At 40.8% G+C, this 24039-nt stretch overlaps 1 protein-coding gene, 2 long non-coding RNA genes and 1 pseudogene across 6 annotated transcripts; 2 read left to right on the top strand and 2 right to left on the bottom strand.

Moving 5' to 3' along the window:
- Nucleotides 1-236: 236 nt before the first annotated feature.
- LOC119284791 lies at nt 237-6172 on the top strand. 2 transcript variants are annotated; one of them, XR_005139215.1, is made up of 6 exons: nt 237-403; nt 572-707; nt 1602-1698; nt 5661-5814; nt 5955-6012; nt 6122-6172. It is a non-coding gene; the product is annotated as an uncharacterized LOC119284791 (long non-coding RNA). The 2 variants fall into 2 exon arrangements; XR_005139213.1 differs by having other exon boundaries at nt 5661-6012.
- Nucleotides 741-5313, bottom strand: LOC119284780 (annotated as a pseudogene).
- A 6461-nt stretch (nt 6173-12633) lies between the features above and the next one.
- LOC119284769 lies at nt 12634-21634 on the top strand. Of its 3 annotated transcripts, none has more exons than XR_005139199.1 (6): nt 12634-12849; nt 18938-19089; nt 19245-19329; nt 19444-20002; nt 20128-20200; nt 21373-21634. It is a non-coding gene; the product is annotated as an uncharacterized LOC119284769 (long non-coding RNA). The 3 variants fall into 3 exon arrangements; XR_005139197.1 differs by lacking the exon at nt 21373-21634 and adding an exon at nt 13737-13855 and having other exon boundaries at nt 20128-20604; XR_005139196.1 differs by lacking the exon at nt 21373-21634 and having other exon boundaries at nt 20128-20604.
- On the bottom strand, nt 13894-18820 carry LOC119284759 (disease resistance protein RGA2-like). Its single transcript, XM_037563926.1, has 2 exons — nt 15186-18820; nt 13894-14305 (listed from the first exon to the last, which is right to left on the bottom strand). The coding sequence occupies exon 1, from the start codon at nt 18603-18605 to the stop codon at nt 15213-15215; it is 3393 nt and encodes a 1130-aa protein (XP_037419823.1). The 5' UTR covers nt 18606-18820; the 3' UTR covers nt 13894-14305; nt 15186-15212.
- Nucleotides 21635-24039: the final 2405 nt, after the last annotated feature.

Raw genomic sequence — 24039 nt, 5'->3', positions numbered from 1 at the left:
GAGAAAAACGATGAAAAAAAGGAGAAAACCGGTTCAGGGAATGTTCCTAGTACTGGCCTTGGCGGGCCTGTTAACTTACAGGTTGATCAGAAGGACCAAATGCTAACTTGGGCTTCATCTCTCTGGAAAAAAGCTCTGGTGCTCATCTCGCTGTTTCTTGCAAAAAATTGCTGGGCTGGAAGCAACCATCTTGTGCCAAATAAAATAAAACGAAGCTCCCGAACTACTCAAAAAAAAAGGAAAGCTCCCGGTGCCCCAGCCCACACCTATCGCGTCGCCGGCTCGCCGCCGCGCCGCCCGGCTGGTGCACCGCCTCAGACCAATGGCGCGGGAGGAGGAGAAGAGAGAGGGAGAGAGAGCGCGCGCAGAGCGAAGTGGCAACTCGGCCATTGTTTTTGATACTGTAAGTTCATGGATCTGGACGAATTGTTTCGGATCGATGCTTTTGAACTCCATATGTTTTGGGGATTCGCCCAGTTATAAGTATGTACTAGATGCATGCGGCCGTTCCCATAGCTCTAGTTGCCTTCGCCCCATTGCAAACCAGTAAGTTAACTACTGAAAATTGCAGTGACACTTTTGAGCAACTGAGTACCTTGGAATACCCTGTCTCTGGAATGCAGTGGAGAAGGAAGATGCAATCCGTTGGGTATGCCGGGTTGAGGCACCAGACTTCGATATGATGTTAATTACTGACAGAAGGGAAGGTCAGGTTCCCACCGTTTTTAAACTCCCTTCTTTATTAAATACTCCGTTTGTTACTGACAGAAATCTATCACTACAATGGGATACAGTAACAAGTGGAGTAGGTTTCATTTAACACAACAAACAAGGCATGTATACTCTTGATGACACTCCATTTGTTACCGTATCCCATTGTAGTACATGATCTTGAAAAAATAGACTTTGCTACTGAATGAGAGGGTCATATAGAGGAAGGGGGGGAAATCAAGGTGTCCCAAAATCATAGAATGAAATGTATTCTAGAAGGGAGATTACAAAATTACACAAACACAAAGAGCCACACCTATCTTATTTCTCTGAAAATGATAAGGCATATATATAATGAATACAGTAATGTCTTGGCCACTTCCTCCGCTGAAAGTACTAGCTCTGTTTTCTTCAAAATTACTCATTGAGTTTTCGATTCGTTTGAGTTTTGCACATGTGCTAGATTAGTCTTCTGATGGAGGTGGACATAAAGTGTAAGGTGCTCTTGAAATATCACCGTCGTCCAAAATTATTTCCAGAATCCATATGATAATCTGAAAGTAGATAAAAGAAAGTGTACAAGTGAGTACATGATCTTCTTTTGGGTTTTGCTTTGAACTGCATTCTGTAAACATTAGACAGGCACATGCAACAGAGAGCCACACTAACTTTTAATAACCAAGAGTAAGGACATCATTATGTCTATTTTGTGAAAATTGTCACTGGCAGTATAGAATTATTAATCTGGAGTTTGCTACTTAGAAGCTAATGCAACCATATTTTGTAAATGTTGACCAGATAAGCTTGCTACTATGCATGCTCGCACTGTGCATGAACAAACTTGCTTGTATCACAGCTGAAGGTTTGGCTTTTGTTTTCTGAATGGACAGCTATATGACTTGACCATGGTGGATGATCTGTGGCGCACTTGTGGATATGGAACTTTCTGAATACATGAAATACCTAGATGTTTCTAGGATACATGAGGTAGATAATGAATCTTTTGATGGTTTATTTTTTGTTGCATTGTTATTGCTCAGTCTCAAATTGGCAATCCCATTAGTTTTACTTTTCTATTAAAATCTGTTCATGTCTCTTTGAATGCAAGGCTTGACTATACAGTGTTTCAGCTGATGTTTATAGTAATTTCCTAGTGTATGGTTAGTGCTTGCGATTTGGTGTTGCAAGACATTTGAATCGAAGTATGTTTATGTGCTAACATGCAAAATATGTGCAAAAATGAATGCAAAATCACCTATAGAGGATTGGTTCTATTATGCAGTTTACTGTTAGCAGACAATACATGCTTATGCAATACAAGCAGAAAAATATATCTACTAGTTCATTTCATACCATTTGTGTAGCATTGCTGTGAGGCATTCATGATAATCTTCTTCGTATGCTGCTGTTGGGTATGTTGGTATCATCATCGATCTCAATGATTGGTACATGGTCAATTTTACACCAATCTCTTCCACTGTTTTCTTGGCAACTCTCCAATAGAAAGGGGCATTCTTTGATGTACAGTTCTTTCAATGACTTTGTAAGCCGCCCTGGCAAGCATGGTATGAGAGGACATCTCAAGATGGTTATAGCTGTTAGACAGGATGCATCTTCTAGACCAGCAGGCAAGCAGACCAGATTACTGCAATCGAGGATCTCCAGTTTTTGCAGAGTGGCAGGGAGCTTTACTGGAAAAGACTGAAGGCTAGCACAATCAGCGGTGGTGAGATGTGTCAGCGAGGAGAGCTCATTAAGCTCTTGAAGAAGAGGGTTAATAAGGTTGGAGCATGAGCTGATGCGCAAGTCTTCAAGTTTAGAGGGCAGCAAGCTATGCTGTCCTGATGGTGCCAGCCTTGGACAGTCATAGATGTGAAGACTCTTAAGAGCAGTTAGGGATCTGAATCCTTCAACTGGCAGGTCAATTAGGTCTAAACAGTGAGTGATTGTTAACTGCTGGAGAGCCAATAATTGCCGGCTAAGCAGCCCTTCATTTAAGGATGTGAGGTTTGGGCACTGATGAATCTGTAAGCATTCTAATGACGATGGATACTGGGAGTTTGGAATATGGAATTCTGGAAGAACAGCAAACCCCGTTTCAGAAATTTTGAGCTTCACTAGCATTGATGGGAGGGGTGGGAATTCTTTTACTTTCGGGCAGCCCATCACTGCAAGTTCTGTAAGGGACGGAAGAAATTCACCATCTTGTACATAAGCCCACCTTTTGAAATTACTCATGTCTTCAAATACGAGCTCTTTCAGTGCTGGAAACCCCTTAACTTCATTGGTACCTGAAAAACCTTGGCTGATTTGAATAATGGCTGGAGAACCACCAATATTCAAATACTTGAGTTGAGGCAGCTCTCCAAGTGCTGGTAGAATCGAACATTTCGTACAATCAGACAGGTGGAGGGTTTGCAAGTGGGAAAGACTACTAAACCAATTTGGGAAGGAGGAGCCTTGCAAATGACTTGACAGTTAGCTCGTTCAGTTCATGATGTGGCCGGAGGACTTCAAGTATCTCTTTGTCTCGATTTACTTCTTCGGATGTTACATTCCTGTTATCGGACCAGATAAGGTCTAGGATGTTGATGAATGCCTTCTCGCTTAGACAAGCTTCAATTGCTTCCTCTGTGCTTGCCACACACTCGATATTCTTAATACAAATATGCCCTCTGATTTCCTTCATTGCCTTCAATTCACTGATCTTGTATCCTTTATCTGTACGGACCACAAATTCATCCAACTGTTGAAGACAGGTTAAGTTACCTATTCTGGCTATACCCGTGACCAACTCTGTTCTTGCTTCTAGCCACCGAAGATTTACAAGATTTGTTATGCTTTGTGGGAGATAATCTAATCGATGGCAGTTTTTCAACTTAAGTATTTGCAAGCTGAAGAGTCTACCAATTGATGAAGGCAACATTGCTATACCAGTGCCCGAGAGATTCAAATATCGAAGCATTTTTAAGCTTCCAATAGAATCTGGCAACTGAGTAATGTCTCGCCGGTTCAAATCGAGCACATGGAGGTACCTTAACTTGAGGAACAGATCACTGGGGATAGACCTTGTCATTGATTTATATCCACTTAGCTGTAGAAGTGTCCGTGCTCTCTTAAATCCAAGAAAAGCTTCAAATGAAGTCTGGCTTCTATTATTGCAAGAGAATGAGAGGTGCCTGGCACTTCTTGCAGAGGTGCTGTTGTTAGGAAGGTCATCCAGTCTGAGACACTCATGAATTGAGACCGACTGTGCTAGGTCATGCATAGCATCATGCATCACATATCCACCTTTGTGATGTTGGAAGAAGGACCTGCTTAGTAATTCATCAAAATAGCTACTTCCAATCTCTTCCATTCTTCTCCTCCGCTGAGTCTGAATAAACCCAAGGGCCATCCATATCTGGACCAACCTGTCTTTCTCAAACACATAGTCTTTGTGAAAGACTGAGCAAAATGCAAAACATCTCTTCAGTATGGCAGGCAAATGATTATAACTCAATCTCAGAGCTGGTAATATATTGTTCTTATCCGATGGCAGCTCCCATATTTCACTCCTTAATACATTTTTCCAGTCATCCTCAGTATCCTGGGAACACAGTAAGCTTCCTTTTATCTTTTCAGGGTCCTCATTCCATACATCATCAAGTACTAGAAGAAACCTTTTATCTTTTAGCTTTTTCGAGAGGTCTTCTTGGAGCAAGTTCATGTTGGTCGTGACCGATGAGATCCCAATGATGGTTGATTCAAACTCGCTGGCAACTGATTCAATGGTTTCCTTGGTAAGCTTCATCTGATCAAAATGTTCAGAAACACACAGCCAGACCCGTAACTGGAAATGCCCCTTTATTCTTGTATCATTGTAGACAAGCTGTGTTAGGGTTGTCTTCCCTAGTCCGCCCATACCCACTATGGGGAGAATAGAAAGGTTGGAATGGTTGGAGTTATTCTGATCAAGCAGCATCTTCACAATGGTCTCCTTATCTTCTTCTCTTCCAAACACACTCGAGTCATCGATTATTGAACTGGTCTCAGGCCTCTTTTTTATCTCTTTCCTGTCTGTTGCACTAATCATGTTTGGACCAATGATCTGCCTTTCCTTGACAAGCCTATTGAGCTTCTCATCGACCATCCTTATGTCTTGCAGTATCTTGTGGTTAAATAAACAAGTGTTAAACCAAAAGCAGCAGAAACAGCTCCTAACCTTGTTCAAATGGTTGTAGTTGGATGTGCCTTCTAGTCTGGATCGAAGGGCCTCAGCTGCATAATCATCGAGCAAGTCATCCATCTCATATGCGACATCCTTGAGCTTGGCAAGCCAGGTTTGTGCCGCCTTATCCTTCAGCTGCTGCTCCTCGGCCTCTTCAACGTGAGCTTGAATGGTCGACAGACTGCTGGATAGTTTCTCCAGCTCCGCAGCCACATCTTGAGGTAATTTCAGATCACCAAAAGCGGTAGCAATCACTTTCTCGAAGAGTGCCTGCATGAAGGCAGACAGAACAGCTTCTCCGATCGGCATGGTTTTTGGTTGTTTGCAGTCTCCTAGAGGTGCAAACTGGAAGTCTGGAACGATATGTGTGAGGAGGATTGTGTGTGTGTGTGTGGGTGGGTGGGTTGGGGGGCACGCTCTGTTATTGCTCTGCCATTGACTCCAAAGTCGTTGCTCTTCATACCAGCTGAAGCTGAGGAGGATATACTTTTCAGAATTCTGTGTTTCCTGCACTGACCTGTTGAATCGAAGCACTTGGCCCTGCCTTGCAGTTATAAAAGCAGTCATCGCTAGAATAGTGGCTTCTGCACATGTGATACTCAATTCGACCACAGTGTCTAAGTAACACTTTTTAAGAATTTATCTACTCGACACATAACTTTCTGTATCTTTACTTGATTGATTTTTCACTTTGATTTTATTAACTGAAGCATGACTACTGATTTCATCTCCTATGCAGCCAAGTCACCAGAGGGACCATTTTGTCTATTCCTCGTAGTTACACATGAAATCTTGTTTCCTTATGTGAACCAAGCGAAGGAACCGGTGGCTGGCAATTTCCTGGAAAGACCGATGAAGGAAGATATTGGCTTCAGTTGGAAAAAGGGAACACGGTTGGTTATTGTGTGACACTGTAGGAGTAGCATGTCCTTTTCTTTTCGTGTCATTAGTTAACAAATATGTGGCCGTTCTTGCCTGGAAAATTTGGAAGAAATCCACCAAGGAGTTAAGAAATACAGTATGTTTTTTGAAGGGGAAGCTGAGACTGAGTTATCAGGTGCGTCCCAGTGTATTGTATGTAATGGATGAAGGTACGTGCATGATTGAGCTTTTTTTTTTCCTTTTGAAAATACCTAAGCTCAGAGACTATCTCCAGGTGTTCGTTAATTCAGCTCGTTATTTGCTCTGTTATTATTTCAGGGGAGTGATGGGCTGTTGCCTGTTGGGGTGCCAACTGCTGTTCCCGCAAAAAACAAAAAAAAAAAAAATACTGCTGCTATTCAAAGATTTAAGATCTGAGTTTGATTATGTAGTCGTTTGTTTTTGTCTTCTGAAGATTCATATCACCGTATGGTGTGTTTGCATGTAAGTATGAAACAGTGGTGTACTTATTGGCTAGATGGGGTGAAGTATAGTGGTAAAACAAATGAAGATGAAAAAAACGTTCTTTTATTTGCATCTGTATTTTTACACACATTGTACAAGTACAACTACATCTAATCGATTGTACATGTACAGTTTTTTTTAGACAATTGTACATATACAAGTACAACAAGGCTGTACAGGGGCAGTATATATATTTATTTATTTTGCGATGAAGAATCATAGTATGGTGTATTTGCATGTAAGAATGAAGCAGTGGTGTACTTAATGGCCAGATGGAGTACACACGAAGATGAAAAATAATTGTTTTTGTTATTTACATTTGTATTTTTACATACATTGTACAAGTACAAGTACATCTAATCTATTGTACATATACAAGTACAACAAGGCTGTACAGGGGCAGCATATACACTTACTGTACACTCTAACGGGCTTAAGACAAGCCCGTACCCTCACCTAATGTGGGGGCAAGGAGACAGGCCGAATGGCACCTTATAAACTGGCTTCTCCTGTGGTAAGGTTAGCGATACAGTACAACCCAATCTACCACGGTGCGGATTCTAAAACAAATAAAAAAAAATCTTTTTTTGAGGGGTAAAAAAAAGGCGCGTGAGATTGTGGTTGCGTGGGCTCGGCCCACTTTAAAACAGTCTGCGGGACGGGTCTAGTAAGAACAACTAGTCATCCCTCAAAAAAAAAGTAAGAGCAACTAGTTGACAAATGCTCCTTCGGGAACCTCACAATGATAAACGTCACTTGGCGCGCTCTCAACAGCCGCCACGTGTTCTGTTTCTGGGCACTTTCTTTGGATTTTTATTTTTATTTTTCGGCACACGTTTTTGGCTTTTTAAACAGGTTTTTTGGGTTTTTTTACTTTGGTTTTTTTCGGGGTTTTTCGACTTTTGGTTTTCCATTGGTCTTCTTGAGTTTTTGGACGAATTTCTTTTTATGCTTTTTTTTTGCTTTTGTGAGAAGCACGGTTTTGCTTCCGCAAGAGGCACAGTTTTACTTTTGCGAGAGGCACAACCATGCCTTTTGAAAATGAAAAAAAATGCGTTTTCTGTTTTTTTTCGCGAGAGGCACGATTTTGGTTTCGCTAGAGGCATGGTTTTGGTTTCGCGAGAGGCACGACTGTGCTTCTCGAAAACGGAAAAAAAATTCTGTTGTTTTCTTCTTTCGCGAGAGGCACGGTTTTTGCTTTCGTGAGAGACACGCTTGTGTTTTTTCGAGAGGCACGACTGTACCTCTCGGAAACAAAAGAAAAAATGTTTTCTGCTTTTTTTTCGTAAGAGGCATGGTTTGCTTCCACGAGAGGCACAATTATGCTTTCGCGAAAGAGGCACGCCCGTGCCTCTCGAAACAGAATATTTTTTTGGTTGTTTGCTTCCGTGAGAGGCACGGTTGTGATTTCGTGAGAGGCACCGCCATGCCTCTTTTGGAAAGGGAAAAAACTCGTGCTCCCGGTTCGATTTTTTCGTTCGGTTTTTTGGCCGGTTTTTCATGACAAAGAAAAGTTCGTCAAAACCTATCAACATGGGATCTAGTTTTGAAGATCTCGACGCGAGGAATCCAATGGTGAAAACAGTTCGAGATTTGGACGCACAATTTAAGAGATAAAACATTTTGAATAAACAGATTTACGAAAAAAAGGGAAAACTCCTAGGTTGCGACAAGTGGCGCACATGCACCACGCCACTTGTCACATCATGAGGAGGTGGAAGTAATCTTTGCAAGGAGTACTCCTATATTAGTGATTTCGGATTATAGCAAGACGTAAGTTGCCCTCATGTCAGGCGCCTCGCTAAATGTGCCGGCCCACCGCAGGAGGCCACAGGCCACTGCCTCGACACTTTACATAAAGCACTTTGTAAAATTGTAAATCAAGCATTTAAAAAATATGAAATGTGTAAAGAGAAAATATTTCACATGTATATGAAAAATATACAATATGTATACAAAAATTTGATCATGTATATGAAATGTGTAAAGAGAAAATGTTTCACAAGTATACGAAAAATATACAATATGTATACAAAAATTTGATCATGTATTTAGAAATGTTAATCAAGCATTTAAAAAATTGTTAAACAAGTACTTGAAAAATGTTAATCAAGTTTATACAAAACAAAAACAATGTGTACGAAAAAATGTTGATCACGAGTTTATGTTAAATGTGTATAGAGAAAAATGTTTCTCATGTATACGAAAAATGTATAAAAAAATAAATGTATGAAAAATGATCACGTATTTAAGAATGCATATTAACCAAGCATTTGACAAACTGTGAATCACATATTTGAAAAATATTAATCAAGCATTTGAAAAATATTAAATGTATGTAGAAATAATTGTCATGTAAACGAAAAATATATACAAAACAAATACAATTTGTATGCAAAAAAATTGATCAGATTTTAGAAATATTAAATGTGTATAAAAAATGTTCCTATGTATATAAAAAATGTACATTGTGTGTGAAAAAATAGTTATTGCTATTAAAAATTGTTTACTATGTATTACAAAATGTTGACTGTGTATTAAAAAATGTTAGTCCTGTATTTGCAAAAATTTAACCATGTATATAATTTTTTTAGGTATATAACATAAATGTATAGTGTTTAGGAAAAATATTACCGTAAATTGAAAGGAGCACTCGTCCTCGCATGGTCGCGGTATCGCACACTGTCCCACACCTCAAGATTTGGAAAAGGAATAGGCTCATGGGTCAGTTTTTTTTTTTTTGAGAATCTCACAAAGCTTTATTACTGAATCATAATGTTCATAGGTACAAAAAGAAGATCGCCGGGTTGTCCTAGCCAAGTGTGTCGGCCAAACCCTAAAGATAACGCATGCTTTGCGAGATTATGGGCCTCCGTATTGGAGGTCCTATACTCATGAGTAAACGAACATGAAATAAAGGTAGTTGCTCTAGTCTTGATTTCCTCGACAATGGCTCCAAATTCTGCTGAGCTTCCCTGTCTGATTGCATCTACCACCACCTTGCAATCGGAGGCAACAAGTAAATGGTTAATATAGAGATCTTCTGAAAGTGCTAATGCCTCCCGAACAGCTAGTGCTTCTAGCACTTGGGGGTTGTGCAGTCCTCTGAAAACGAGAGCTGACGCTCCCATGAACAAACCTCTCGCATCCCTGCAAACCACACCAACTGCGCCAAAGGTACCTGGGCGTGACACGGCCGCGTCCACATTGAGTTTGTAGTAATCTGTTGGTGGTGGAATCCACGTACGGGGTCGTGGTACTGCTATCCCATGTGCTTCCTCCTTCTTCTTCTTCAAAAACTCTATGTCTGATAAGTAAGCTTTGATGAAGTTGTCAGTGGCAAACGGAGTCTGGTATATATCCTCATGTATAGCTTTCCGTCTTGCACTCCAAATCGCCCATAAAGTAACAATCATCAACTGAAATTGCTCCGGTGGAAGAGAGTCATTCATGGCAAAGAGCCACAGCCGTGCGTCAGGTTCTGAGGTTGCCCACATGTGCTCGACCATCTCGGCTTCTGAAAGTGCCCACACACACCTAGACACATTACACTCCAGCAAAGAATGCCGCCAGCTATCCTGCCCTCCGCATAGGAAGCAAGCACTCGTATCACTAAAAAGACAAATTTACCATGACAGTATCACTAAAAGACAAAAGGTAAAATGACACTGTTCACATTTGGATTTGCCTTTTTTTCTCCATGTGTATTTCGTATTTTAACTTGAGATTCCTACATATTGTGAACATCCACAATTGTTTTTGATTTTTTTAAAAGATAGATTTTTTTATTGAAAAAATGGCAGCATGAGAGCAACTAATTTTTGGTAGCACAGGATATAAGATTGTTCGGTCGGTGCTCGATCTGAACGTGTACATAGCATCGAAAGCCGCCATAACCTATGAATGTCGAGAGCTGATGAGCTTTTTACTATTTTTCATTGTGCTAGAGAGGCAATTTGTTTATATATGTACTTCAAATGTATTTATATCTCATCCGCAAAAAATAACAAATGTATTTATATCCGAATGGTCATAGGAGTGCATGAGGTATGAAAACAAGTAAAAAAAAGAAAAACAATGAAAACAAATAAAAAGTTATCGTTGATTTTGAAGAAAAGTTTATCAATTTGGAAAAAGTTCAATAATTGAGAAAATTTCATCAATTTTGGAAAAAGTTATCAATATTGAAAAAATGATTTTTTTAAAGATCATAAATTTTGAAAAACAAATTGATTTAAAAAAATCATAAATCTTTCCCTACTAATAAAGCACGGAGTGCTTCTGGTCGTCCGTCATTAAAAGTGCCCTTGAAGTTATAAATAATTACCCACCATGCCATTGGTAAGTGGAAAAAACGGTTCGGTTTACCCTTTTCTAAAATCCGCGACCTACTCAACTTATTAAAGTGAAGCCCCTATAATCAACAGCTTGCATGTGTGTGGCGCAGTGGTGTGAGGCTCGCCTGTTTACTTGGGAGACCCAGGTTCGAGTCCCCTTGCTCCCTTTTCCTCCTTTTATTTTTCTCTCCTATTAATGTTGGTAGGCGTAGGATATTACTACTCGCTCCAGCGTCACTTAGCAGATGGGCAGCACAATGTACCAGTTACTCTATTTTTTGGACATATTCATATATTTCAAAAAAAATCATAACTTTCAAACCCTAACTCCAAATCTAACATGTTATGTATAGAAATCACTTAAAAAGATGTGTAGATTTCAAATATGGTATTATATTAATCACTTTCAATGTCAAAAAAACTCATAACTTTCAAACCCTAACTTCAAATCTAGCATGTTATATATAGAAATCCCTTAAAAAGATGTGTAGATTTCAAATATGGTACTATATTAATCACTTTCAAATCCTAACGCCAAATCTAACATGTTATATATGGAAATCCCTTTAAAAAGATGTGTAGATTTCAAATATGCTATTATATTAATCATCATTCCTAAAATTCCATTTATGATGCAACCTTTATTAATATCTTCCTTATATGGGGTATTTTGAAAATCCCGGCTTAATGTTGATATTTCTGTAGTCTAATAAATTGGAAACATGTTGAATACATTTCACAAATAATACAACCTTATGAACTTACACCACTTATCATGTTGTTTCTCGTGGGGCATTGTGAAAGATTTGAAGGGATTCGCCGATGCTCTCAGGTGTGCGTATGAGGGATGATTTTTTTCCGTTGCAACACACTGGGAATAATGCCTTTCCATGGAATCTGAAGCATGCATGGTTAAAAAAGAAATTCCGAATCATACACCTGATTTCATGAAAATTATTGTGACCTCTTCAAATAGAAAATTCGTTTTAGTGTGGTATGTGCAAATCTGTTTATTATGTTTCCTTCTATATGAAAGAAAATTGAGTTGTACTTTAGACTTTATAGGTCTCCGTGCATGTAAGTTTAGAAGAAATTTGGTAACGAAAATCAGTAATGGGCATCTGGTAACTTACCAATTAAACCTTAATTTCTTATATATGTACATACATGTACGATCCTCATGATTTAGGCTCTCAATGATAAATCAAACGATGAAGGTAATGACTCATTATACTACAAATTAACTAGGAAGGTAATTTAGATATTTAAATTAATCAATTCTTTCAGGATTGAAGTGTAGCATCTCATACATGCATTTTAAGATCATTGGTAAAATATATATTACATGGCTGATGCAACAGAATGTTATCTTGGGTCATTGGGCTAGGGAGGTGTGTTTTGATTCTCCCGGTGCAACGCACGGGCATATTTACTAGTTTTTAAAAAGTTCATTGATGCTGAAAAAGTTCATCAATTCTTAAAAAGTGCACACAAAATTTAAAAATGTTCATCGATTTATAAAAGTTCACAGATTTTTTAAAAAGGGAAAAAAATTAAAAGTAAAGAGAAGGAAAATAGAAAATAGAAAAAAGAAAAGAGGAAAAGGAAAGGAAAAGAAAACAGAAAGAAAGAAAGAACAAAAAGAAGAAAGCTGAGTAAGGAACCACAAGAGGTGTGGTGTTTGCGGTGGTTTCTATAGCTAATCTAGAACAGAGAGGTCGCGGGTTCGAATCCTTCAGGGTTCCCTCACACTCGCAATTGTGCAGTTTAATGGAATAATGGAAGAAAAAAAACTAACCGGGTCAGCCCAGCGCGGAGTGGAGGCGCCTGTTTACAAAATGCACAGTAACAGACGCCTAAAGCGCCAAAACAGGAACCAAACAGGAAAGAGCCTCAACAGGAAATGCCGTAGCATTAGCGGGCCTGTTATACATCGAACTGACCAAATGCAAATTTGGGCCTCATCTCTGGAAAAAACCTGGGGCTCATCTCGCCGTTTCTGAAAAATGTACTGGGCTGGACGCAGCCATCCCGTGCCACCACCGTCCACCGGCGGCGCCGACCTCCCGCTGCCCCCCAGCCCACACCTGCCGCGTCGCCGGATCGCCGCCGTGGCCCGCCGCGCCACCCTCCTGCTGCACCGCCTCAAACCAATGGCGCAGGAGGAGGAGAAGAGAGCCAAACGCGGCCATCGTTATCGATACTGTAAGTCCATGGATCTTACGAATTGATTCGAATCGATGCTTTTGAACTCCATATGTTTTGGGGATTTGCCCAATGATATGTGCTAGATGCATGCGGCCGTTCTCACAGCTCAAGTTGCCTTCGCACAATTGCAAACTACTTCAGTGACTTAACTCTTGAAAATTGCCGTTACATTTTGGCAAAGTTTCTTTGTAGCTCGTCTTACATTTTTGAGCAACCGAGTGCCAACCTGGTGCCGGTTCATGGAGATGAACTAGTAGGAGGCATCAAGCTGGTGCCGCTTCGCTACTCGGTGCTACACAAGAGGATTTTGACAGTACACAAGTGATGTGTCAACCTGTTGTGCTAGGAGATATATACCGCCACCGGATTACTGATGCCTCTCAGTCCTATATACACTCTTACACCACAACATGCATGGATTGATGCTGATGCATATGAATTTGGCAATGCCTTTTTTTTCAGTTCCATTCGTTGGGCTTAGTTTTGTGTTCTTTACTATATATAGTTCCTCAGCCTCTACTGATGTACTTTTGGCTAGGACTGCGCTATTTATCTCAGTCAATTTTCATGATTTGGTTGTACCAGCTGGTAGGTATATGGCAAGATAAACACGACGAGAAGGAAGCTGTGAGTTAATTTATTGATGATGTGCATAAAACACATATCAGCAAAAGAGCAGTAGTTGCATAGTGGGGATAGCTTATATAAAACATATATATGTTAGTGTTGAATGATCACATCACTGGTAGAAACATATTTAGGAGGGCTACATAAAATCAAATAATCATGCCTGTGGATATTAAAAGCATCATGTCCCTATACATTGGATTGTCTTGAAACTGAAGTGTTAGGATTACCATATTTATAAGAGCCTGATAATCCAGGTAGAAAAGCAAAAAAGGAGTGGAGAAAGAAGTGAATCTGCAGGCAATTAGGCGGGCAATGCCTGGTGGAGGTACCAGACTTTGATATGATGGTGTTTACTGACAGAAGTGAAGAAAAGGTTCCCACCGTTTTAAACCCCTCCTTTACTGAATAGATTTCAGTTAGGATTTTGCACAAAAAACAAGGCATGTATGTATACTCTTTATGCCATCCAGTTATTACTGTACTCTATTGTAGTATATAATCTTGAAAAAATAGCCTTAGCTATTGAATGAGAGGGTCATACAGAGAAGAAAAATAAATGAAGGCGTCTCAGAATCATAGAATGGAATGTATTCGAGAGCACAGAGCACACAATTACAGAAGCACAAAGAGCTGTCTTGGCAATTTCCTCCGCTGAAAGCCTGAAACTACTAGACCTGTTTATTCAAAATTACTGACTGAGTTTTCTGATCGTTTGAATTTAAGCACATTAGATTAGTCTTCTGATGGCAGGTGGGACTAAACTGCAAGGTGGTCTTGAAATATCACCATCGTCCAAAAATCATTTCCAGAATCGAGACGATATCTGCAAATAGAAAAAAGAAAGTGCACAAGTGAGCACAGTATCTTCTTTTAGGTTTAGCGTTGAACTGCATTCTGTAGACACTAGACAGGCAATGCATATGCAACAGAGAGCCACACTAACTTTTAGTAACCAAGAGTTGGGACATTATTATGTCTATTCTATGAAAAAATTCACTGGCAGTATAGAAGTATTAATCTGGAGTTTGCTAGTCTCCCTCCGTTCCAAAATAGATGACTCAACTTTCTACTAAAGTTAGTATAAAGTTGAGTCATCTATTTTGGAACGGAGGGAGTAGAAGCTAATGCAACCATATTTTGTAAATGTTGACCAGATAAGCTTGCTACTATGCATGCTCGCACTGCGCATGAACAAACTTTCTCGTATCACAGCTGAAGGTTTAGGTTTTGTTTTCTGAACGGAACAGCTATATGACTTGACCATGGTCAATGATCTCTGTGGCGCACCTGTTGATATGAAACTTTTTTAATACATCAAACACTTAGATGATTCTAGGATACATGAGGTAGATAATGAATCTTTTGATGGTTTATTTTTGTTGAATTGTTATTACTGAGTCTTAAATTGGCAATCCCATTAGTTTTACTTTTCTATTAAAATATGTTCATTTTTCTTTGAATGCAAGGCTCTATACAGTGTTGCAGCTGATGTTTACAGTAGTTTCCTAGTGTATGGTTATTTCTTGCGGTTAGGTGTTACAAGACATTTGAACCTAAGTGTGTTTATGTGCTAAGATGCAAAATAGGTGCAATAACGAATGCAAAATCACCTATAGAGGATTTTGGTTCTACTATGAAAGTTTACAATTAGTAGACAAAACATGTTTATGCAAGACAAGCAGAAAAATATATCTAGGTCATACCATTTGTGTAGCACTGCTGTGAGGCACTCATGATAATCTTCTTCGTGTGCTCTTGTTGGTTATGTTGGTATCATCACTGATCTCAATGATTGGTACATGAGCAATATTACACCAATCTCTTCCACTGTTTTCCTGGCAACTCTCCAATAGAAACGGGCATTCTTTGATGTACAGTTCTTTCAATGACCCTGTAAGGCGCCCTGGCAAGCATGGTATGAGAGGACATTTCAAGATGGTTATGGTTGTTAGGCACGATGCATCTTCTAGACCAGCAGGCAAGTAGATCAGATTAATGCAATCGAGGATCTCCAGTTTTTGCAGAGTGGCAGGGAGCTTTACTGGAAAAGACTGAAGGCTAGCACAATCAGCGGTGGTGAGATGTGTCAACGAGGAGAGCTGATTAAGCTCTTGAAGAAGAGGGTTGATAAGGTTGGAGCATGAGCTGATGCGCAAGTCTTCAAGCTTGGAGGGCAGCAAGCTATGCTGTCCTGATGGTGCCAACCTTGGGCAGTCATAGATGTGAAGACTCTTAAGAGCAGACAGGGATCTGAATCCTTCAACTGGCAGGTCAATTAGGTCTAAACATTGAGTGATGGTTAACTGCTGGAGAGCCAATAATTGCTGGCTAAGCAGTCCTTCTTGTAAGGATGTGAGATTTGGGCACTGATGAATCTGTAAGCATTCTAACGACGATGGAAACTGGGAGTTTGGAATATGGACTTCTGGAAGAATAGTGAACCCCGTTTCAGAAACTTTGAGCTTCACTAGCATTGATGGGAGTAGTGGGAACTCTGTTATTTTCGGGCAGTCCACCACTACAAGTTCTGTGAGGGATGGAAGAAATTCACCATCTTGTACAGAAGCCCACCTCTTGAAATTACTCATGTCTTCGAATACGAGCTCTTTCAGTGCTGGAAACCCATTAACTCCATTGGTACCTGAAAAATCTTGGCTGATTTGAATAATGGCCGGAAAACCACCAATATCTAAATACTTGAGTTGAGGCAGCTCTCCCAGTGCTGGTAGAGTCGAACATTTTGTACAATCAGACAGGTGGAGGGTTTGCAAGTGGGAAAGACTACCAAACCAATTTGGGAAGGAGGAGCCTGCAAATGCCTTGACAGTTAGCTCGTTCAGTTCATGATGTGGCCGGAGAACCTCAAGTATCCTTTTGTCTTGATTTGCTTCTTCTGATGCTATGTGCCTGTTATCGGACCAGATAAGGTCTAGGATGCTGATGAACGCCTTCTCGCTTAGAAAAGCTCCAATTGCTTCCTCTATGCTAGCCACACACTCGATATTCTTAATACAAATATGCCCTCTAATCTCCTTCATTTCCTTCAATTCACTGATCTTATATCCTTTGTCTGTACGGACCACAAATTCATCCAACTGTTGAAGACAGGTTAATTTACCTATTCTGGCTATGCCCGTGACCAACTCTGTTCTTGCTTCTAGCCATCGAAGATTTACAAGATTGGTTATGCTTTGTGGGAGACAATCTAATTGATGGCAGTTTTTCAACTTAAGTATTTGCAAGCTGAAGAGTCTACCAATTGACGAAGGCAACATTGCTATACCAGTGCCCGAGAGATTCAAATACCGAAGCATTTTTAAGCTTCCAATAGAATCTGGCAACTCAGTAATGTCTCGCCGGTTCAAATCGAGTACATGGAGGTACCTTAACTTGAGGAACAGATCACTGGGGACAGACCTTGTCATTGATTTATATCCACTTAGCAGTAGAAGTGTCCGTGCTCTTTTAAATCCAAGAAAGGCTTCAAATGAAGTCTCACTTCTATTTTCACAAGAGAATGAGAGGTGCCTGGCACTTCTTGCAGAGCTGCTGTTGTTTGGAAGGTCATCCAGTCTGAGATATTCATGAATTGAGACCGACTGTGCTAGGTCATGCATAGCATCATGCATCACATATCCACCTTTGTGATGTTGGAAGAAGGACCTGCTTAGTAATTCATCAAAATAGCTACTTCCAATCTCTTCCATTCTTCTCCTCCGCTGAGGCTGAATAAATCCAAGGGCCATCCATATCTGGACCAATTTGTCTTTCTCAAACACATAGTCTTTGTGAAAGACTGAGCAAAATGCAAAACATCTCTTCAGTATGGCAGGCAAATGATTGTAACTCAATCTCAGAGCTGGTAATATATTGTTCTTATCCGATGGCAGTTCCCATATTTCACTCCTTAATACGTTTTTCCAGTCATCCTCAGTATCCTGGGAACACAGTAAGCTGCCTATTGCTTTTGCAGCCAGTGGTAAGCCTTTCAACTTCTTCACAATTTCCATGCCTATCATTTCCAAATTTGGGTGTGCATTGGAGTTACCATCCACAAATGCATAGCTCCTGAACAAAGACCAGCAATCATTGTCGGATAACTGATTTAGATAGTATGGAGTCATCCCACCCATTAGTTTCCCCACATTTTTGTTCCTTGTGGTTACTACTATTCTGCTTCCCTTTCCTCCAGTAAGTAGAGCACGGCGATATGTACCCCACTTTTCAGGGTCCTCATTCCATACATCATCAAGTACTAGAAGAAACCTTTTACCTTTTAGCTTTTTTGAGAGGTCTTCTTGGAGCAAGTTCATGTTGGTCGTGACGGATGAGACCCAACTGATGGTTGATTCAAACTCGCTGGCAACTGATTCAATGGTTTCCTTGGTAAGCTTCATCTGATCAAAATTTTCAGAAACACACAGCCAGACCCTTAACTGGAAATGCTCCTTTATTCTTGTATCATTGTACACAAGCTGTGTTAGAGTCGTCTTCCCTAGTCCACCCATGCCCACTATGGGAAGAATAGAAAGGTTGGCATGGTTGGAGTTATTCTGATCAAGCAACATCTTCACAATGGTCTCCTTATCTTCTTCTCTTCCAAACACACTTGAGTCATCGATTATTGAACTTGTCTGAGGCCTCTCTTTTAGCTCTTTCCTGTCTGTTGCACTAATCATGTTTGGACCAATAATCTCTCTTTCCTGGACAAGCCTATTGAGCTTCTCCTCCACCTTCTTTATGTCTTGCAGAATCTTGTGGTTGAATAAACAGGTGTTGAACCAAAAGCAACAGAAACAGCTTCTAACCTTGCTCAAATGGTTGTCTCTGGACGGGCCTTCTAGTTTGGATCGAAGGGCCTCAGCTGCATAATCATCGAGCAAGTCATCCATCTCATATGCAACATCCTTGAGCTTGGCAAGCCAGCTTCGTGCCGCCTTATCCTTCAGCTGCCGCTCCTCAGCATCTTCAACGTGAGCTTGGATGGTTGACAGACTGCTGGATAGTTTCTCCAGCTCCTCAGCTACATCTTGAGGTAATTTCAGCTCACCAAAAGCGGTAGCGATCACTTTCTCGAAGAGTGCCTGCATGAAGGCAGACAGAACAGCTTCTCCGATCGGCATGGTTTTTGGCTGTTTACAGTCTCCCAGAGATGCAAACTGGGAATCTAGAACAAGGGGTGAGGAGGTTGGTGTGTGTGTGTGGGTGGGGGGAGGCACACTATTATTGCTCTGCCATTGACTCCAAAGTCGTTTCTCTTGGTACCAGCTGAAGCTGAGGATGTACTTTTCAGAAAAAAATGAGTCGTATTCTTTCCTATCATCCACTAACGCGGTACTCAATTTGATCATGGCGTCTAGGCATGACTTGTTTCAGATTAAGAATTATCTACTTGATGTGTAACTTTCTGTACATTGAGTTGTTTATTCCGTTGATTATTTCATATCTTGTGCAGCCAAAACTAACAGACGTAACAAGTTGTCCTATTCTTCACCGTTACATGTAATGATAAAAAAAAGTCACCAAAGCAAAGGGATCTGAGCCTGGCAATTTCCTGGAAAGACTGATGAAGGAACATGTTGAGTCCAGATGGAAAAAGGGAACACGGTTGGTTGGTGTGTGTGTGTGTGACACTATACATGCCCTTCTCTTTTTCTTGTCACTAGTCAACAATCTCTGTCCCTTATTGGATGGAAAATCTGGAAAAAATCCACCATGGATGACCGCTTCAACGTAAATTATGATTTATTTCTTTTTTGAAGGGGAGGAAGAGGCTGAGTTATCAGGTGCATGCACAAAGGTCCCAGTTCAGTTCCTTGACACATGTAGTGTATGTAATGGATGAAGGTACGTGCATGATTGAGCTTTTTTGTAAAATACAAAGTTCAGTTCCTTGACACGCGTAGTGTATGTAATGGTGTTAGTTAATTCAGCTTGTTATTTCCTCTGTTATTATTCCAGGAGAGTGATGGGTGCTGGGGTGTCCATTGCTGCTATTCAATGCATGAAGTTTACAATCTGAGTTCAGTTATGTAGTCCTTTCTTTTTGCCTTCTGATGAAGAATCGTATCACTGTATGGTGTATTTCCATGTAATAAGTATGAAATGGTGGTGTACTTATTGGCTAGATGGAGTATAAAGTATAATGGTAAAACACATGAAGATGAGAAAAAAATGTTTTTATTATTTAACATCTACATATTTTACATATATTGTAAAGTACAACACAACACAACATCCATCTATTGTAGATACAAGTACAACAATACTGTACAAAGGCAGTATATACATGTACTGTATACCCTAACGGGCTCTGCTATCGCTCTGCCATTGACCCAAAAGTCGTTGTTGCTCTTCATACCAGCTGAAGCTGAGGAGGATATACTTTTCAGAATTCTTGTATTTCCTCCCCTGATCTGTTGAATCGAAGCACTTGGCCCCGCCTTGCAGTTTTGAAAGCAATCATCACTAGAATAGTGGCTTCTGCACATGTGATGCTCAATTCGACCACGGTGTCTAGGTAACATTTATTTTTATCAAAAAATTATCTACTCAACACATAACTTTTCTGTAACTAGACTTGTTTGATTCTTCACTTCGATTTTATTGACTGAAGCATGACTTCTGATTTCATCTCCTATGCAGCTTCCTTGTGTGAACCAAGCGAAGGAAGCGGTGGCTGGCAATTTCCTGGAAAGACCGCTGAAAAGGGAACACGGTTGGTTGCTGTGTGACACTGTGTAGGTGTAGCACGTCCTTTTCTTCTCGTGCCACTAGTCAGCAATATCTGGCCGTTCTTGCATGGAAAATTTGGGAGAAATCCACCAAGGATGACCGCTTCAACTTAATAGTAGTACTGTATGATTTTTTTGAAGGGGAAAGTGAGACTAAGTTATCAAAAAAATAAATCGATGAAGGTACGTGCTGCATGATTGAGCTCTTCTTTTTTTCCTTTTTTATACAATATACTCTGAACTAAAACCACGGCGCTTATTATGAAACGGAGGGGCTCAGAGACTATGTGAAGGTGGTTAGTTAATTCAGCTCATTGTTTCCTCTGTTATTATTTCAGCAGAGTGATGGGCTGTTGGGGTGTCAACTTCTGATATTCAAAGATTTATTATGCAGCCGTTTGTTTTTGTCTACTGAAGAATCATGTCATAGTATAGTGTATATTTGCATGTAAGTGTGAAACAGTGGTGTACTTACTGGCTAGATGGGGTAAAGTATAGTGGTAAAACAACTCACACATGAAGATTAAAAAAAAATATTTTTATTTACATCTGTATTTTTTGCATACATTGTACAACTACATCTAATCTATTGTACATGTACAAGTACAACAAGGCTGTACAGGGGCAGTATATACATTTACTGTACACTCTAACGGGCTTAAGGCAAGCCCGTACCCCCACCTAATGTGGGGGCAAGGAGACGGGCCGAATGCCACCTTATAAAACTGGCCTATCCTGCGGTATGTTAGCAATGCGGTACAAAACCAGTCTACTACGGTGAGAATAATAATATACATTTTTGAGAAACGTGAGGAAAATAATAATACAAGAAACTGTGGTTGCATGGGTCCGGCCCACTCTAAAGCAGGCCTCTGGGCTTCATCTCGCAGTTTCTGACCCCCTAAAAATACAAAACAAATCCCCCAGACGCAGCCTCCCCGTGACACTCCGTCCCTCATCGGCGGCGCTGTGTGCGCCGCGACTCCCCTCTCGTTGCCGCCGTCGTATCGTCGCCGCCCCGTCTTGCGCCCCGGCCTGTTCGCACCGCCTCAAACCGATGGCGAGGGTGGAGTAGACGGGATAGGGCAGAGCGAACCTGCAACGCGCCCATCGATTTCGATACTGTAAGCTCAACAATTCTCACTAATTGTTTCAGGTTGATGCTTTTGATCTCCATAGGATTTGGAGTCTGCCCGGTGATATGTACTGGATGCATCTTATCTTGCCTTCGCACAATTGCAACCTGGAGTACTATCTTATTAGTGACTAATGACTTTGATTTGAAGGAGGCTGTTAGCTGTGAGTTGTCAGACTTTGATTTGAGACGATGAACTGCAGGAAGGAAGGTCAGGTTCCCAATGTTTAATACCCCATGCATTCCTACTCCCTCCGTTCCTAAATATAAGTCTTTCTAGAGATTACACTACGACTACATATGGATATATATAGACATATTTTAGAGTGTAGATTCACTCATTTTGCTCCGTATGCAGTCCGCATTGGAATCTCTAAAAAGACTTATATTTAGAAATGGAGGGAGTAGATGCGATTCTGGTTTTGCGAATTAAACAAGGCATGTGTACAACCATAGTATCTTGGTTTGTTGCGTCACTTATACTCTTGATGATATTCCATTCCTAAATACAGTAGATTGTCAAAATATTATTTGCAAAATCCAGACGATAATCTGAAAATAGTGGAAAGTTCACGATTCAGTGTGTGAACCCTTCTTAGGGTTTTGCTTTTATTTTGTTTAAATAAACTGCATTCTGTGGGCACGCAATGCATGTGTACAAAGAACCACGTACACTAACTTCTAGTGGATGTTTTCATGGATATTTTTGTGAAATTTGTTGCCAGCAGTATATAATTATCAGTCTGGAGTTCACAATTCAGGGAGCTTTAGTATTTGCTGGTTAATTTTTGGTACATGAGGCAAATGATGTCGTCTTTGCTTTTTTTTTTTGTTACATTGTTATTAATCGAATTGGAAATCCAGCTTTTTTTCGTCATTCTTCTTTGAATGCAAGGCTTGAATATATGTTGTTGCTGCTGATGTTTGCTTTAGTTTCTTAATGTGTAATTTATTGCTTGTTACGTATTTGACACGGAAGACATTCAAACCTTAGTATCTCTGTGTGCTAACATGCAAAATAGGTGAAATAATGAGTACGAAATCTCCTGTAGAGGATTGATTCGAGGTGCATAGTAAAAAAAAGTGTTTAGGCAATAGAAAAGCAGAAAAGTACATCTAGTTTATAAAAGGCAGGGCTGTAACATTTTCCCTAAAAAAAGTACATCCAGTTCGTCCCATTTGCACTGTACTGCTGTGAAGCAATCAGGATGTATGCTTTGGCTGTGTATGTTGGTATCACCATCGATCTCAATGATTGGTACATGAGCAATTTTACGCCAATCTCTTCCACTGTTTTCTTGGCAACTCTCTATTTGAAATGGGCATCCTTTGATGTACCGTTCTTTCAACGACTTCTAATTAAGCAAAGTTCAAAGAAGCACTAGACATTAATTATGTGTTTGGCCACCTACTTGCGCTTCTCTAGCTTAGGCGTGATTAGGCGCAATTAGGCATTAATACTGTAGCATGAAGAAATAAACCATATGCCCATCTTCCTATTTTTCCACTAAAGCTCTCATATGTGTAGAGTTGATACAGAACCTAGGTTTCCTCCTCATGTCGGGGTCCCACGTGGAATCGTCCGGAAACCCGGCGGTCCGAAGCTTGTCTCCTTCGTCGGACCGATGTAGCCACGTGGCGCTGCTTCGGCGGGCCGTGTAGTGCCTAGCCCGGCTATTTAAGCCGACCGCCGGCACCGATACCCTACCCCTCCGCATTTCCCTTCGCTCGTCCGCCGTTGCCGCCGCCACTTTCCACTCCCCGTCCGCTACCACTAGTAGCTATGCCCTCATGCCGCCGGATAAGGGGCTATTCATTTCTAACGTCGTAGCGTCGGCTGCAGCTCCTTGAGTAGATCCGGGCAAGGCGCGAAGTTGGAGGAGGAGGATATGGGGACGCTGGGGATGTGGATCTGTAGACGGAGCAGCAGGCCATCCTCGATTCTCTCCACTTGGAGTCGGTTGTGGAGGCGAGACGCTGTCGCCGACAAAAGATGGAACCGCAACACGCCATGAAGGAGGAGGAGATGTTCGCCTACATGGGTGAGGTCGGATAGGAGGAGGAGCCGGAGCCCTCCTACGCACCCGTCCACCCGACACCGACGTCGTGGTCATCTCAGACGACGAAGCTTAGTTAGGGTAGTTCATAGGATTTCTTTTGCATACTTTGTATGAATCTAGGGGTTGAAATATCAAAGACTCGGATGCAAAGTGGCTAATTTGAAGCGTGGCCGGTCACTGTTCGTGGACGTGCTCGGTCGTGTTCGCAGGTGTTTGAGAGATCGGATTTGTCAAGTCCGTCTTTAAACACTCTTAATCAGCAAAGCTGGCCATTATTGGATGGAAAATTGAAAGAAAAAAATAGAAAGCTACCAAGGATGACCTCTTCAACATCCGGCCGTTATGCACAATTTGTGGCATCGAAGATGAATGCACTTTTCATACTTTGGTGAGTTGCCCAAAGGCACATGCACTTCGTTTGGCTTTGAGAAAAGTGTGGAATTTGCCTGCCGAAGTGCTTTTTAAAAATACTGGGCCAGATTGGTTTCTTATTTTACTGGATCAATTAAGTCCAACAGTGCGTGAGCAAACTATTTTCACGTTATGGAGAGCTTGGCACTTGAGGAATGATTTGATTTTTGCTAAAGGTAAAGAATCCATATCAGCCTCTGTAAATTTTGTTCATAAT

The sequence above is a fragment of the Triticum dicoccoides genome, chromosome 1A (genome assembly GCF_002162155.2).
Source record: "Triticum dicoccoides isolate Atlit2015 ecotype Zavitan chromosome 1A, WEW_v2.0, whole genome shotgun sequence".
Taxonomy (NCBI): domain Eukaryota; kingdom Viridiplantae; phylum Streptophyta; class Magnoliopsida; order Poales; family Poaceae; genus Triticum; species Triticum dicoccoides.
Note: the sequence above shows the minus strand (reverse complement) of the source record. Positions and strands in the feature narration are given on the sequence as shown.